Here is a 16,429-nt window from a genome sequence, read left to right as displayed (position 1 = left end):
TGATCAATCGATTGCTTGGATCTGGCAAATAAATATCGGACACATATATTCAGCTCTCCTGCAAACTGACATTTCCTCTCCGCTTGAAATTCAAGTTCACAAAAAAATTGTGTTCCACCAGATATCAATCTGACCAAAGCAGGTTTTTATTAATAATAATAATAATAATAATGGCATTTATTAGGCGCTTACTATGTGCCAAGCACTGTTCTAAGCGCCAGGGAGGTTGCAAGGAGATCCGGTCATCCCCCGGGGGGCTCCCAGTCTTCATCCCCATTTTCCAGACGAGGGAACTGAGGCCCGGAGAAGTGAAGTGACTTGCCCCAAGTCACCCAGCTGACAATCGGCGAAGCGGGGATTTGAACCCATGACACCTGCTCTTTCCACTGAGCCACGCTGCTTCTCTACAGTGGCATTGATTAAGCGCTTACTATGCGCGAAGCACTGTTCTAAGCGCCGGGGAGGTTACAAGGAGATCAGGCTGTCCCCCGGGGGGCTCACAGCCATTTTCCAGATGAGGGAACTGAGGCCCAGAGAAGTGAAGTGAGTCGCCCAAAGTCACACAGGTTTTTATTCTGTAAAAATAGCCTTCTAAAATAAAAATAGATATTTTGAGCACCACGGGGGGGTTAAATACGCCTGGAGTGATTTTCCATTTGAGAGCGTCTATCTTTCTCGACTGAGCTGCCGGGGATAAAATGAAGGAGCGGCACTACAGATCGGAATGTTAAGAATTTGGGAACACGGAATAAATACCTCTGGTTGATCATTCACCAAGGCTCCGTATGAAAGAGCCCCGGCTTTGGAGTCAGAGGTCATGGGTTCAAATCCCAACTCCGCCAGGCATCAGCCAGGTGACTTTGGGTGAGTCACTGCACTTCTCCGGGCCTCAGTGACCTCATCTGGAAAATGGGGATGAAGACTGGGAGCCCCCCGTGGGACAACCTGATCACCTTGTATTGCCCCCAGCGCTTAGAACAGTGCTTTGCACATAGTAAGCGCTCACAAATGCCACTGTTATTATTAACAAATACCATCGTTATTATTATTATTACTACAGCCTCTAAGGGGAAAAATGATGAAGCAGCATGGCTCAGTGGAAAGAGCCCGGGCTTTGGAGTCAGAGGTCACGGGTTCAAATCCCGGCTCCGCCACTTGTCTGCTGCGTGACCTTGGGCAAGTCACTTCACTTCTCTGGGCCTCAGTTCCCTCATCTGTAAAATGGGGATCAGGACTGTGAGCCCCACGTGGGACAACCTGATCACCTTGTAACCTCCCCAGTGCTTAGAACAGTGCTTGGCACATAGTGCTTAACAAATGCCATCATTATCATTATTATTATTATTATTATTATTATTATTATTACAGCCTCTAAGGGGAAAAATGACAAAGCAGTGTGGCTCAGTGGCAGGAGCGTGGGCTCGGGAGTCTGAGGACGGGAGTCACACTCATCTGCTGTGTGACCTTGGACAAGTCACCTCACTTCTCTGGGCCTCAGTTCCCTCATCTGGAAAACGGGGATGAAGCCTGGGAGCCCCCCGTGGGACCACCTGACCACCTTGTATCCCTCCAGCGCTTAGAACAGTGCTTGGCACATAGTAAGCGCTTAACAAATCATCAAACGTATTTATTGAGTGCTTACTATGTGCAGAGCACTGTACTAAGCGCTTGGGAAGTACAAATTGGCAACATATAGAGACAGTCCATCAACAAATACCGTCATTATCATTATTATTATTATTAATACTACAGCCTCTAAGGGGAAAAATGACGAAGCAGTGTGGCTCAGTGGCAGGAGCGTGGGCTCGGGAGTCTGAGGACGCGAGTCACACTCGTCTGCCGTGTGACCTTGGACAAGTCACTTCCCTTCTCTGGGCCTCAGTTCCCTCATCTGGAAAATGGGGATGAAGACTGGGAGCCCCACGTAGGACCACCTGATCACCTTGTATCCCTCCAGCGCTTAGAACACTGCTTGGCACATATATACACCTGTATATATGTATATATGTTTGTACATATTTATTACTCTATTTATTTATTTATTTTATTTGTACATATCTATTCTATTTATTTTATTTTGTTAGTATGTTTGGTTTTGTTCTCTGTCTCCCCCTTTTAGACTGGGAGCCCACTGTTGGGTAGGGACTGTCTCTAGATGTTGCCAATTTGTACTTCCCAAGCGCTTAGTACAGTGCTCTGCACATAGTAAGCGCTCAATAAATATGATTGATTGATTGAGCGTGGGCTCGGGAGTCTGAGGACGCGAGTCACACTCGTCTGCCGCGTGACCTTGGACAAGTCACCTCACTTCTCTGGGCCTCAGTTCCCTCATCTGGAAAACGGGGATGAAGCCTGGGAGCCCCAGGTGGGACCACCTCATCACCTTGTATCCCTCCAGCGCTTAGAACAGTGCTTGGCACATAGTAAGCGCTTAACAAATATTATCATCATTATTATTATTATTAATACTACAGCCTCTAAGGGGAAAAATGACGAAGCAGTGTGGCTCAGTGGCAGGAGCGTGGGCTCGGGAGTCCGAGGACGCGAGTCACACTCGTCTGCCGCGTGACCTTGGACAAGTCACTTCCCTCCTCTGGGCCTCAGTTCCCTCATCTGAAAAACGGGGATGAAGCCTGGGAGCCCCCCGTGGGACCACCTGATCACCTTGTATCCCTCCAGCGCTTAGAATAGTGCTTGGCACATAGTAAGCGCTTAACACATACCATCATTATCATTATTATTATTATTAATAATACTACAGCCTCTGAGGGGAAAAATGACGACGCAGTGTGGCTCAGTGGCAGGAGTGTGGGCTCGGGAGTCTGAGGACGCGAGTCACGCTCGTCTGCCGCGTGACCTCGGACAAGTCACTTCCCTTCTCTGGGCCTCAGTTCCCTCATCTGGAAAACGGGGATGAAGCCTGGGAGCCCCCCGTGGGACCACCTGATCACCTTGTCTCCCTCCGGCGCTTAGAACAGTGCTTGGCACATAGTAAGCGCTTAACAAATCATCAAACGTATTTATTGAGCGCTTACTATGTGCAGAGCACTGTACTAAGCGCTTGGGAAGTACAAATTGGCAACATATAGAGACAGTCCATCAACAAATACCATCATTATCATTATTATTATTAATAATACTACAGCCTCTAAGGGGAAAAATGACGACGCAGTGTGGCTCAGTGGCAGGAGAGTGGGCTCGGGAGTCCGAGGACGCGAGTCACACTCGTCTGCCGTGTGACCTTGGACAAGTCACTTCACTTCTCTGGGCCTCAGTTCCCTCATCTGGAAAACGGGGATGAAGCCTGGGAGCCCCCCGTGGGACAACCTGATCACCTTGTATCCCTCCGGCGCTTAGAACAGTGCTTGGCACATATATACACCTGTATATGTTTGTACATATTTATTACTCTATTTATTTATTTTACTTGTACATATCTATTCTATTTATTTTATTTTGTTAGTATGTTTGGTTTTGTTCTCTGTCTCCCCCTTTTAGACCGTGAGCCCACTGTTGGGTACGGACTGTCTCTATATGTTGCCAATTTGTACTTCCCAAGCGCTTAGTACAGTGCTCTGCACATAGTAAGCGCTCAATAAATATGATTGATTGATTGAGCGTGGGCTCGGGAGTCTGAGGACGCGAGTCACACTCGTCTGCCGTGTGACCTCGGACAAGTCACTTCCCTTCTCTGGGCCTCAGTTCCCTCATCTGGAAAACGGGGATGAAGCCTGGGAGCCCCACGTGGGACCACCTGATCACCTTGTCTCCCTCCAGCACTTAGAACACTGCTTGGCACATAGTAAGCGCTTAACACATACCATCATCATTATTATTATTATTATTATTATTATTAATAATAATACTACAGCCTCTAAGGGGAAAAATGACAAAGCAGCGTGGCTCAGTGGCAGGAGTGTGGGCTCGGGAGTCTGAGGACGCGAGTCACACTCGTCTGCCGCGTGACCTTGGATAAGTCACTTCCCTTTTCTGGGCCTCAGTTCCCTCATCTGGAAAACGGGGATGAAGCCTGGGAGCCCCCCGTGGGACCACCTGATCACCTTGTCTCCCTCCAGAGCTTAGAACACTGCTTGGCACATAGTAAGCGCTTAACAAATCATCAAACGTATTTATTGAGCGCTTACTATGTGCAGAGCACTGTACTAAGCGCTTGGGAAGTACAAATTGGCAACATATAGAGACAGTCCATCAACAAATACTGTCATTATCATTATTATTATTATAAATACCACAGCCTCTAAGGGGAAAAATGATGAAGCAGTGTGGCTCGGTGGCAGGAGCGTGGGCTCGGGAGTCCGAGGACGCGAGTCACACTCGTCTGCCGTGTGACCTTGGACAAGTCACTTCCCTTCTCTGGGCCTCAGTTCCCTCATCTGGAAAACGGGGATGAAGCCTGGGAGCCCCTCGTGGGACCACCTGATCACCTTGTCTCCCTCCAGCGCTTAGAACAGTGCTTGGCACATAGTAAGCGCTTAACAAATACCATCATTATCATTATTATTATTATTATTATTAATAATACTACAGCCTCTTAAGGGGAAAAATGATGACGCAGTGTGGCTCAGTGGCAGGAGTGTGGGCTCGGGAGTCCGAGGACGCGAGTCACACTCGTCTGCCGTGTGACCTTGGACAAGTCACTTCCCTTCTCTGGGCCTCAGTTCCCTCATCTGGAAAACGGGGATGAAGCCTGGGAGCCCCAGGTGGGACAACCTGATCACCTTGTATCCCTCCAGAGCTTAGAACACTGCTTGGCACATAGTAAGCGCTTAACAAATATTATCATTATTATTATTATTATTAATACTACAGCCTCTAAGGGGAAAAATGACGACGCAGTGTGGCTCAGTGGCAGGAGCGTGGGCTCGGAAGTCCGAGGACGCAAGTCACACTCATCTGCCGTGTGACCTCGGACAAGTCACTTCCCTCCTCTGGGCCTCAGTTCCCTCATCTGGAAAACGGGGATGAAGCCTGGGAGCCCCCCGTGGGACCACCTGATCACCTTGTCTCCCTCCGGCGCTTCCAACAGCGCTTGGCACGTAGTAAGCGCTCAACAATCCCCTCCGTTAGTATTGTTAATAATAATGAAATGATCCGTTCACTCTCCTCCGCCCTAGATGAGAACTTTTCCGTCCCCCATGGGAAAAGAGGGACTCTGGGAATGGCGAATCGGGGACGTCACAGCAATGGATCGCAATTCTACATCACCCTGCAGCCCGCGCCCTACCTGGATCGAAAGTACGTGGCGTTTGGGTAGGTATCCTCCGTCCTCTTCCTGTGCCGAATTCGAAAAACGAAAAATACGACTGGGGTGACGCCCCCCGTGGGACCACCCGAGGACCGTGTCTCTCCCCCAGCGCTTAGAACAGCGCTCGGCGCAGGGTGGGCGCTCATCAGTATCGTTCCCCGTTCCTAAACGACTTCTGCTTCCCAATAAAAAGTTGCCAACTTGGCCTTCCCAAGCGCTCAGTCCAGTGCTCTGCACACGGTAAGCGCTCAATAAATACGATTGAATGTCAGCACGCCGAGAACCTTTGATCGTCCGGGCTCCGACGGCATCGTACGGTCTTTCGTTATAACGCTCTCCCTCGGTGATTCGACCTCGTGGCCGCCTGTGATGACCAAAAGACGTTCAGTCGTATTTATTGAGCGCCCTGAGAACCTTTGGTCGTCTGGGCTCCGACAGCATCATACAGTCTTTCGTTATGACGCCTTCCTTCGGTGATTCGACCTCGTGGCCGCCTGTGATGACCAAAAGACGTTCAGTCGTATTTATTGAGCGCCCCAAGAACCTTTGATCGTCTGGGCTCCGACGGCATCGTACGGTCTGTCGTTATGACGCCCTCCTTGGATGATTCGACCTCGTGGCCGCCTGTGATGACCAAAAGACGTTCAGTCGTATTTATTGAGCGCCCCGAGAACCTTTGATCGTCTGGGCTCCGACAGCATCGTATGGTCTGTCGTTATAACGCCTTCCTTCGGTGATTCGACCTCGTGGCCGCCTGTGATGACCAAAAGACGTTCAGTCGTATTTATTGAGCGCCCCGAGAACCTTTGATCGTCTGGGCTCCGACGGCATCGTACGGTCTTTCGTTATAACGCTCTCCCTCGGTGATTCGACCTCGTGGCCGCCTGTGATGACCAAAAGACGTTCAGTCGTATTTATTGAGCGCCCCGAGAACCTTTGATCGTCTGGGCTCCGACAGCATCGTACGGTCTTTCGTTATAACGCCCTCCCTCGGTGATTCGACCTCGTGGCCGCCTGTGATGACCGAAAGATGTTCAGTCGTATTTATTGAGCGCCCCGAGAACCTTTGATCGTCTGGGCTCCGACGGCATCGTACGGTCTTTCGTTATGACGCCCTCCTTGGATGATTCGACCTCGTGGCCGCCTGTGATGACCAAAAGACGTTCAGTCGTATTTATTGAGCACCCCGAGAACCTTTGATCGTCCGGGCTCCGACGGCATTGTACGGTCTTTCGTTATGACGCTCTCCCTCGGTGATTCGACCTCGTGGCCGCCTGTGATGACCAGAAGACGTTCAGTCGTATTTATTGAGTGCCCCGAGAACCTTTGATCGTCTGGGCTCCGACAGCATCGTACGGTCTTTCGTTATAACGCCGTCCTTGGGTGATTCGACCTCGTGGCCGCCTGTGATGACCAAAAGACATTCAGTCGTATTTATTGAGCGCTTCCTGTGTGCAGAGCACTGGACTAAGCGCTTGGGAAGTCCAAGTCGGCAATATTGAGAGACGGGCTCGACAGTTAAATGATCGGATGTTCCTGCATTCCTCTCTCCTCATAATAATAATAATAATAATAATGGCGTTTATTAAGCGCTTACTATGTGCAAAGCACTGTTCTAAGCGCTGGGGAGATTACAAGGTGATCAGGTGGTCTGACATGGGGCTCGCAGTCTTCATCCCCATTTTCCAGATGAGGTCACTGAGGCCCAGAGAAGTTAAGTGACTTGCCCAAAGTCACACAGCTGACTATTGGCGATGAACAGGTCGTCCCCTGGGGGGTTCCCAGTCTTCATCCCCATTTTCCAGATGAGGGAACTGAGGCGCAGAGAAGTGAAGTGACTCACCCAAAGTCACCCAGCTGACGAGTGGCGGAGCCGGGATTTGAACCCGTGATCTCTGACTCCCAAGCCCGGGTTCTTTCCACTGAGCCCTGCTGCTTCTCTCTAATAATAATGATGGCATTTATTAAGCGCTTACTATATGTGCAAAGCACTGTTCTAAGCGCTGGGGTAGATACAAGGTAATCAAGTTGTCCCCCGGGGGGCTCACAGTCTTCATCCCCATTTTCCAGATGAGGGAACTGAGGCCCGGAGAAGTGAAGTGATTCACCCAAAGTCACCCAGCTGACGAGTGGTGGAGCCGGGATTTGAACCCGTGACCCCTGACTCCCAAGCCCGGGCTCTTTCCACTGAGCCACACCGCCCTATTCCCTACGTTGTTCATGTACCCCTTCACCGTGGCTCAGTGGAAAGAGCCTGGGCGATGGAGTCAGAGGTCATGGGTTCAAGTCCGGCTCTGCCAACTGTCAGCTGTGTGACTCTGGGCAAGTCACTTCACTTCTCTGGGCCTCAGTTCCCTCATCTGGAAAATGGGGATTAAAACTGTGAGCCCCCCGTGGGACGACCGGATCACCTTGTAACCTCCCCAGCGCTCAGAACAGTGCTTTGCACATAGTAAGCGCTTAACAAATACCATTGTTATTATTATTATTATTCACTTCTTCAAGTCCTTCTTATCCACACCTCTATCCTCCCCCTTCTGATCCACGTCCAAAAGGAGGTCACTGTCCGCTGTGTGACTTTGGGCAAGTCACTTCACTTCTCTGGGCCTCAGTTCCCTCATCTGGAAAATGGGGATGAAAACTGTGAGCCCCCCATGGGACCACCCGATCACCTTGTAACCTCCCCAGCGCTCAGAACAGTGCTTTGCACATAGTAAGCGCTTAACAAATACCACCGTTATTATTATTATTCACTTCTTCAAGTCCTTCTTATCCCCGCCTCTGTCGTCTTCCTTCCGATCCACGTCCAAAGAGGCGATCACTGTCCGCTGTGTGACTCTGGGCAAGTCACTTCACTTCTCTGGGCCTCAGTTCCCTCATCTGGAAAATGGGGATGAAGACTGGGAGCCCCCCGTGGGACCACCTGATCACCTTGTAACCTCCCCAGCGCTCAGAACAGTGCGTGGCACATAGTAAGCGCTTAACAAATGCCCTCATTATTATTATTATTATTCACTTCTTCAAGTCCTCCTTATCCATGCCTCTATCGTCCTCCTTCCGATCCACGTCCAAAGAGGCGATCACTGTCCGCTGTGTGACTCTGGGCAAGTCACTTCACTTCTCTGGGCCTCAGTTCCCTCATCTGGAAAATGGGGATGAAGACTGGGAGCCCCCCATGGGACAAACTGATCACCTTGTAACCTCCCCAGCGCTCAGAAAAGTGCTTTGCACATAGTAAGCGCTTAACAAATACCACCGTTATTATTATTATTCACTTCTTCAAGTCCTCCTTATCCCCGCCTCTATCGTCCTCCTTCCGATCCACGTCCAAAGAGGCGATCACTGTCAGCTGTGTGACTTTGGGCAAGTCACTTCACTTCTCTGGGCCTCAGTTCCCTCATCTGGAAAATGGGGATGAAAACTGTGAGCCCCCCATGGGACCACCCGATCACCTTGTAACCTCCCCAGCGCTCAGAACAGTGCTTTGCACATAGTAAGCGCTTAACAAATACCACCGTTATTATTATTATTCACTTCTTCAAGTCCTCCTTATCCCCACCTCTATCGTCCTCCTTCCGATCCACGTCCAAAGAGGCGATCACTGTCAGCTGTGTGACTTTGGGCAAGTCACTTCACTTCTCTGGGCCTCAGTTACCTCATCTGGAAAATGGGGATGAAAACTGTGAGCCCCCCTGGGACCACCCGATCACCTTGTAACCTCCCCAGCACTCAGAACAGTGCTTTGCACATAGTAAACGCTTAACAAATGCCATCATTATTATTATTATTATTCACTTCTTCAAGTCCTTCTTATCCGCGCCTCTATCGTCCTCCTTCCGATCCACGTCCAAAGAGGCGATCGCTGTCAGCTGTGTGACTCTGGGCAAGTCACTTCACTTCTCTGGGCCTCAGTTCCCTCATCTGGAAAACGGGGATGAAGACTGTGAGCCCCCCGTGGGACCACCCGATCACCTTGTAACCTCCCCAGCGCTCAGAAAAGTGCTTTGCACATAGTAAGCGCTTAACAAATACCACCGTTATTATTATTATTCACTTCTTCAAGTCCTTCTTATCCGTGCCTCTGTCCTCCTCCTTCCGATCCACGTCCAAAGAGGCGATCACTGTCAGCTGTGTGACTCTGGGCAAGTCACTTCACTTCTCTGGGCCTCAGTTCCCTCATCTGGAAAATGGGGATGAAGACTGGGAGCCCCCCGTGGGACCACCTGATCACCTTGTAACCTCCCCAGCGCTCAGAACAGTGCTTTGCACATAGTAAGCGCTTAAAAAATACCATCGTTATTATTATTATTATTATTCACTTCTTCAAGTCCTTCTTATCCGCGCCTCCGTCCTCCTCCTTCCGATCCACGTCCAAAGAGGAGATCACTTGTTAGTATGTTTGGTTTTGTTCTCTGTCTCCCCATTTTAGACCGTGAGCCCACTGTTGGGTAGGGACTGTCTCTAGATGTGGCCAACGTGTACTTCCCAAGCGCTTAGTACAGTGCTCTGCACACAGTAAGCGCTCAATAAATATGATTGATTGATCGATCACAGTCTGTCCCCTTTGTTCCAGTGACCGGCTCACCGTCCTGCCTTCTGTAAATCACTTGCGTCTTCACCGACGTCTCCTTTTGCAGTCGGCCTCCGAATATGCCCGTGGTCCTCCACTCATTCCGTCGTATTTATTGAGCGCTTACTGTGTGCTGAGCGCTGGGGAAGTGGGCTGGGTTCGGACCAGGCCCTCTTCGGCCATGTGGCCCCGACGGCCGCGGGCTGATGCTTTGGACTCTCGCTGCTCCTCCTCCATCCCCTCTAAATGATAATGATGATGGCACTTATTAAGCGCTTACTACGTGTCGAGCACTGTTCTAAGCGCTGGGGAGCTTACAAGGTGATCAGGTTAAGGGTTAAGGGTCCCCCTTTTAGACTGTGAGCCCACTGGTGGGTAGGGACCGTCTCTATGTGTTGCCAGTTTGTACTTCCCAAGCGCTTAGTACAGTGCTCTGCACATAGTAAGCGCTCAATAAATACGATTGATTGATTGATTCAAACCCCAGCTCCGCCAAACGGTCTGGGTTTGGCTGGAGGGCATTAAGTCCGGCTCCAGAAATACCGCCCCGTGGAGCGTGAAAGTCCAAGCGCTTAGTACAGTGCTCTGCGCACGGTAAACGCTCGGATGAACTCTTAACGGTCATAATGGGCAAAATCGGTAGCCCGTGACCGGCGGAAATCTTCCCTTTTTTCTCCGTCAGGCAACTGATCGAAGGGACGGACGTTCTCCGTAAACTGGAAGATGTGGTAACGTGCAACGAGAGACCGGTACTGGATTGTAAAATCATCGACTGCGGCGTTCTTTATCTCTGATTTCCAGGCCGGTTTTCCCCTGCCGTGATTCATTTTCGGATATTTCCGATGGATCTTTTCTAGATTCTAAAGAAGCAAATACACCGATTTATCCCCATCTATTTGGGGCTAATGTTGTTGCAGATTCATTCATTCATTCGCATTTATTGAGCGCTTACTGTGTGCGGAGCACTGGACTAAGCGCTTGGGAAGTCCAAGTCGGCAACGTCTAGGGACGGGCCCTACCCGACAGCGGGCTCACGGTCGAGAAGGGGGAGACGGACAACAAAACCAAACATATTAGCAAAATAAAATAAATAGGATAGTAAATATGTACAAGTAAAATAAATTCATTCAATTGTATTGAGCACTTACTGTGTGCGGAGCACTGTACTAAGCGCTTGGGAAGTCCAAGTTGGCAACATATAGAGACGGTCCCTACCCGACAGCGGGCTCACGGTCGAGAAGGGGGAGACGGACAACAAAACCAAACATATTAGCAAAATAAAATAAATAGGATAGTAAATATGTACAAGTAAAATAAATTCATTCAATCGTATTTATTGAGCGCTTACTGTGTGCGGAGCACTGTACTAAGTGCTTGGGAAGTCCAAGTCGGCAACATCTAGAGACGGTCCCTACCCGACAGTGGGCTCACGGTCGAGAAGGGGGAGACAGACAACAAAATCAAACATATTAGCAAAATAAATAGGATAGTAAATATGTACAAGTAAAATAAATAAATTCATTCAATCGTATTTATTGAGCGCTTACTGTGTGCAGAGCACTGTACTAAGCGCTTGGGAAGCCCAAGTTGGCAACATATAGAGGCGGTTCATTCATTCGTCCAGTCGTATTTATTGAGATTCAAAATCTTCAACCTAACTGATACCTTTATTTCAGTCTTCTTTGAAGTCACGTCGATCCCAAATCCAAGTGCCGTAATCCGTGGTGATCCCGAATCCAAGTGCCTTAATCCGTGGTGATCGACAGATTTGCGGGGGAAACTTCTGGGAAAACAACCTAATCGTTATTTATAGGGAAGATTTGCTTTCGGTGGGGATATTTTTCGTTCGAATTACCTGCTAACTTTACAGTTAGGATATTTCTACCGAAGCCGGGCAGACGTGCCTTTCCTGAAAATGCGGCTCGCTCTTCCTCCTAGTTGGGCGGAATGGCAATTTGGCTAATGACCATTTCTTTTAATCAGTCAATCAATCGTATTTATTGAGCGTTTACTGTGCGCAGAGCGCTGTACTAAGCGCTTGGGAAGTCACGCGTAGAGATGGACAGCGGGCTCACGGTCTAGGAGGAGGAGACAGAGAACAAAACCAACCGTATTAACACAATAAAATAAATAGAATAGATACGGACGAGTAAAATAAATACAGTGATAAATACGTACAAACATCTATACACCGAATTCTCGCAGATTTAACAGGTAGAAAATGGAATATTTCGAGTCGTCGAAGGTCACCGGGCAACCGTCGCGTGACCCGGCTCTTCGTCCGCCGTCGTGTTTTTTCCCGGCCCCGTTGGACGGTCCGGTGCCCGTCTGTGCCGGGGCTGGAAGGCGAGCGAATCTCGGCCGCGGGGAACCCGGAAAAACGGAGAAGACGCCGTGGCCCGGCCCGGCATCCTTGGGCTGTGCTGAACGTAGTAGGGAAGGTTCCCCAAGAAGAGCGGGAATTTCAGGAAGGCTTTGGAGGGATTTGAAGACGGGGCGGAATTGGGCCTTGAAGAGGGAGCGATCCGTGGGCGGGAATGGAAGACCCGGGGAAGGAGTGTGAGAGGGGGAAATCTGAGAGCAAGGGATGCTTAGACTCAATCAATCATATTTATAGTAATATAATAATTACTATATAATAATATAGTATATATTATAATATATAATAATATAATATAATATAATACTATATAATGTTATAGTATATAATAATATAGTAAGCGCTCAATAAATACGTGATGATGATGATGATTGAGCGCTTACCGTGTGCAGAGCACTGTACTGAGCGCTTGGGAAGTCCAAGTCGGCGACGTAGAGAGACGGTCCCTACCCAACTGTGGGCTCACAGTGTAGAAGCTTAGAAGAGTGCTCCGCGCGTACTATCGATCAATCAATCAATCGTATTTATTGAGCGCTTACTATGTGCAGAGCACTGTACTAAGCGCTTGGGAAGTACAAATTGGCAACACACAGAGACAGTCCCTACCCAACAGTGGGCTCACAGTCTAAAAGGGGGAGACGACAGAGAACAGAACCAAACATACCAACAAAATAAAATAGGATATAAAATAAATAAATAAATAAATAAATAGAGTAATAAATATGTAATAAATAAATTCTAAGCGCTTTAGCAGCGTGGCTCGGTGGAAAGAGCCCGGGCTTGGGAGTCGGAGGTCGTGGGTTCAAATCCCGGCTCGGCCACTCATCTGCTGTGTGGCTTGGGGCGAGTCACGTCACTTCTCTGGGCCTCAGTGACCTCATCGGGAAAATGGGGAGGAAAACCGGGAGCCCCGTGTGGGACCACCTGATTCCCCAGCGCTTAGGACAGTGCCTGGCACAGAGTAAGCGCTTCACAAGTACCAACATTATTAGCATTATTATCATTATTATTAATAAATGCCATCATTATCATTAGAACGTGAGCCTGGGGAGAGCTCAGTGTCTGATGAGAAGCAGTGTGGCTCGGCGGGAAAAATACCAACATTATTATTATAATCATTATTATTATTATTGTTGTTACTAATAAATGCCATCGTTATCATTAGAACGTGAGCCTGGGGAGAGCTCAGTGTCTGATGAGAAGCGGCGTGGCTCAGCGGAAAAAATGCCAACATTATTATTATTATTATTATTATCATTATTGATAAATGCCATCGTTATCATTAGAATGTGAGCCTGGGAAGAGCTCAGTGTCTGATGAGAAGCGGTGTGGCTCAGCGGAAAAATACCAACATTATTATGATTATTATTAATAATAATAATAATAATAATAAATGTCATCGTTTTCATTAGAACGTGAGCCTGGGGAGAGCTCAGTGTCTGATGAGAAGCCACGTGGCTCAGTGGAAAAAATACCAACATTATTATTATTGTTATTATTATGAATAAATGCGATCGTTATCACTAGAACGTGAGCCTGGGGAGAGCTCAGTGTCTGATGAGAAGCGGTGTGGCTCAGTGGAAAAAATGCCAACATTATTATTATTATTATTATTATTAATAATAATAATAATAATAATAATAATAATAAATGTCATCGTTATCATTAGAACGTGAGCCTGGGTAGAGGTCAGTGTCTGATGAGAAGCAGCGTGGCTCAGCAGAAAAAATGCCAACATTATTATTATTATTATTATTATTATTATTATTATTGATAAGTTCCATCGTTATCATTAGAACGTGAGCCTGGGGAGAGGTCAGTGTCTGATGAGAAGCAGCGTGGCTCAGCGGAAAAATACCAACATTATTATTATTATTATTATTATTAATAATAATAATAATAAATGTCATCGTTTTCATTAGAACATGAGCCTGGGGAGAGCTCAGTGTCTGATGAGAAGCCACGTGGCTCAGTGGAAAAAATACCAACATTATTATTATTGTTATTATTATGAATAAATGCGATCGTTATCACTAGAACGTGAGCCTGGGGAGAGCTCAGTGTCTGATGAGAAGCGGCGTGGCTCAGCGGGAAAAATACCAACATTATTATTACTGTTATTATTATTATTAATAAATGCCATCGTTATCATTAGAACGTGAGCCTGGGAAGAGCTCAGTGTCTGATGAGAAGTGGTGTGGCTCAGTGGAAAAAATGCCAATATTATTATTATTATTATTATTATTATTATTATTATTATTATTATTATTATTATTATTAAATGCCATCGTTATCATTAGAACGTGAGCCTGGGGAGAGGTCAGTGTCTGATGAGAAGTGGTGTGGCTCAGTGGAAAAAATGCCAATATTATTGTTATTATTATTATTATTATTATTATTATTGATAAATGCCATCGTTATCATTAGAACGTGAGCCTGGGGAGAGCTCGGTGTCTGATGAGAAGCCGCGTGGCTCAGCAGAAAAATACCAATATTATTATTATTAACAACAATAATAATTATTAATTATCATAAGTATTATTAATTATAATAATCAATCATACAATAATTATATGATACTTATAGTTATAATAATATAATTAATAAGGATATTATTAATAATGCTATTGTTAATAATTATTATTAATACTGAATAATTATTTATGATAATAATATTTAATAAATAATAAATAAATAATGAATAAATAACGATAAATGATAATAGTGATAAATAAATAATAAGTGGTAAGTAATTATTAATTATTATTATTAATAATATTATTAATAATAATATAATTGTATAGTAATTATAATTATTATTAATAACAATAATAATAATAATAAATGTCATCGTTATCATTAGAACGTGAGTCTGGGGAGAGCTCAGTGTCTGATGAGAAGCAGCGTGGCTCAGCGGAAGGAGCCCGGGCTTTGGAGTCAGAGGTCATGGGTTCGAATCATGTCTGCTGTGTGACCTTGGGTAAGTCACTTCCCTGAGCCTCAGTTCCCTCATCTGGAAAATGGGGATGAAGACTGTGAGCCCGACGTGGGACAACCTGATCACCTTGTATCCCCCCGGCGCTTAGAACAGTGCTTGGCACATAGTAAGCGCTTAACAAATGCTATTATTATTATTATTATTATTATTATTATTACTATCTGGGAAATAGCAGCTAATGTAGAAGCTGGAGGACTCCGCGAGGAGGGAAATAGACAGCCGGGGAAGGCTTATTACTCTATTTATTTACTTATTTTACTTGTACATATAATAATAATAATAATAATTGCATTTGTCAAGCGCTTATTATGTGCAGAGCACTGTTCTAAGCGCTGGGGGGGATACAGGGTGATCAAGTTGTCCCACGTGGGGCTCACAGTCTTCATCCCCATTTTCCAGATGAGGTAGCTGAGGCTCAGAGAAGTGAAGTGACTTGCCCAAGGTCACACAGCAGACATGTGGCGGAGTCGGGATTCGAACCCAGGACCTCTGACTCCAAAGCCCGGGCTCTTTCCACTGAGCCACGCTGCTTCTCTATTCTATTTATTTTATTTTGATAATTTGTTTTGTCGTCCGTCTCCCCCTTCTAGACCGTGAGCCCGCTGTTGGGTAGGGACCGTCTCTATGTGTTGCCAACTTGGACTTCCCAAGCGCTTAGTACAGTGCTCCGCACACAGTAAGCGCTCAATAAATACGATTGATTGATTGATTGATTGATTTTGAAGACCTGGGTTCTAATGTGAGAAGCGGCGTGGCCTAGTGGGCAGAGCAGGGGCCCAGGACTCAGAAGGGTCTGGGTTCCAATCCCGGTCCCGCCACGTGTCTGCCGTGTGACCTTGGGCAAGTCGCTTCATTTCTCCGGGCCTCGGTTCCCTCATCTGGAAAATGGGGATGAAGACTGGGAGCCCCCCGGGGGACCACCCGATCACCTTGTAATCTCCCCAAGCGCTTAGAACAGTGCGTGGCACATAGTAAGCGCTCAATAAATGCCATCTGTGCCTCAGTTCCCTCATCTGGAAAATGGGGATGAAGACTGGGAGCCCCCCCATGGGACCACCCGATCACCTTGTAATCTCCCCAAGCGCTTAGAACAGTGCGTGGCACACAGTAAGCGCTCAATAAATGCCATCTGGGCCTCAGTTCCCTCATCTGGAAAATGGGGATGAAGACTGGGAGCCCCCCGGGGGACCACCCGATCACCTTGTAATCTCCCCA

At 47.3% G+C, this 16,429-nt stretch overlaps 1 protein-coding gene across 1 annotated transcript in view; it reads left to right on the top strand.

Annotated features, from left to right (window-relative positions):
- Nucleotides 1-10,742, top strand: part of PPIL6 (peptidylprolyl isomerase like 6) — a 52,923-nt gene extending 42,181 nt beyond the window's left edge. Inside the window, exons 7-8 of the mRNA XM_038760876.1 lie at nucleotides 5,136-5,256; nucleotides 10,519-10,742. Of these exons, the coding sequence (XP_038616804.1) occupies nucleotides 5,136-5,256; nucleotides 10,519-10,630 (233 nt within the window). The 3' untranslated portion in view covers nucleotides 10,631-10,742. The remainder of the gene's footprint in view (nucleotides 1-5,135; nucleotides 5,257-10,518) is intronic.
- The last annotated feature ends 5,687 nt before the right edge of the window (nucleotides 10,743-16,429 follow it).

This window comes from Tachyglossus aculeatus, chromosome 19, assembly GCF_015852505.1.
Source record: "Tachyglossus aculeatus isolate mTacAcu1 chromosome 19, mTacAcu1.pri, whole genome shotgun sequence".
NCBI classification, from domain to species: Eukaryota; Metazoa; Chordata; class Mammalia; order Monotremata; family Tachyglossidae; genus Tachyglossus; species Tachyglossus aculeatus.
This window is presented reverse-complemented; position numbering and strand designations above follow the sequence as displayed.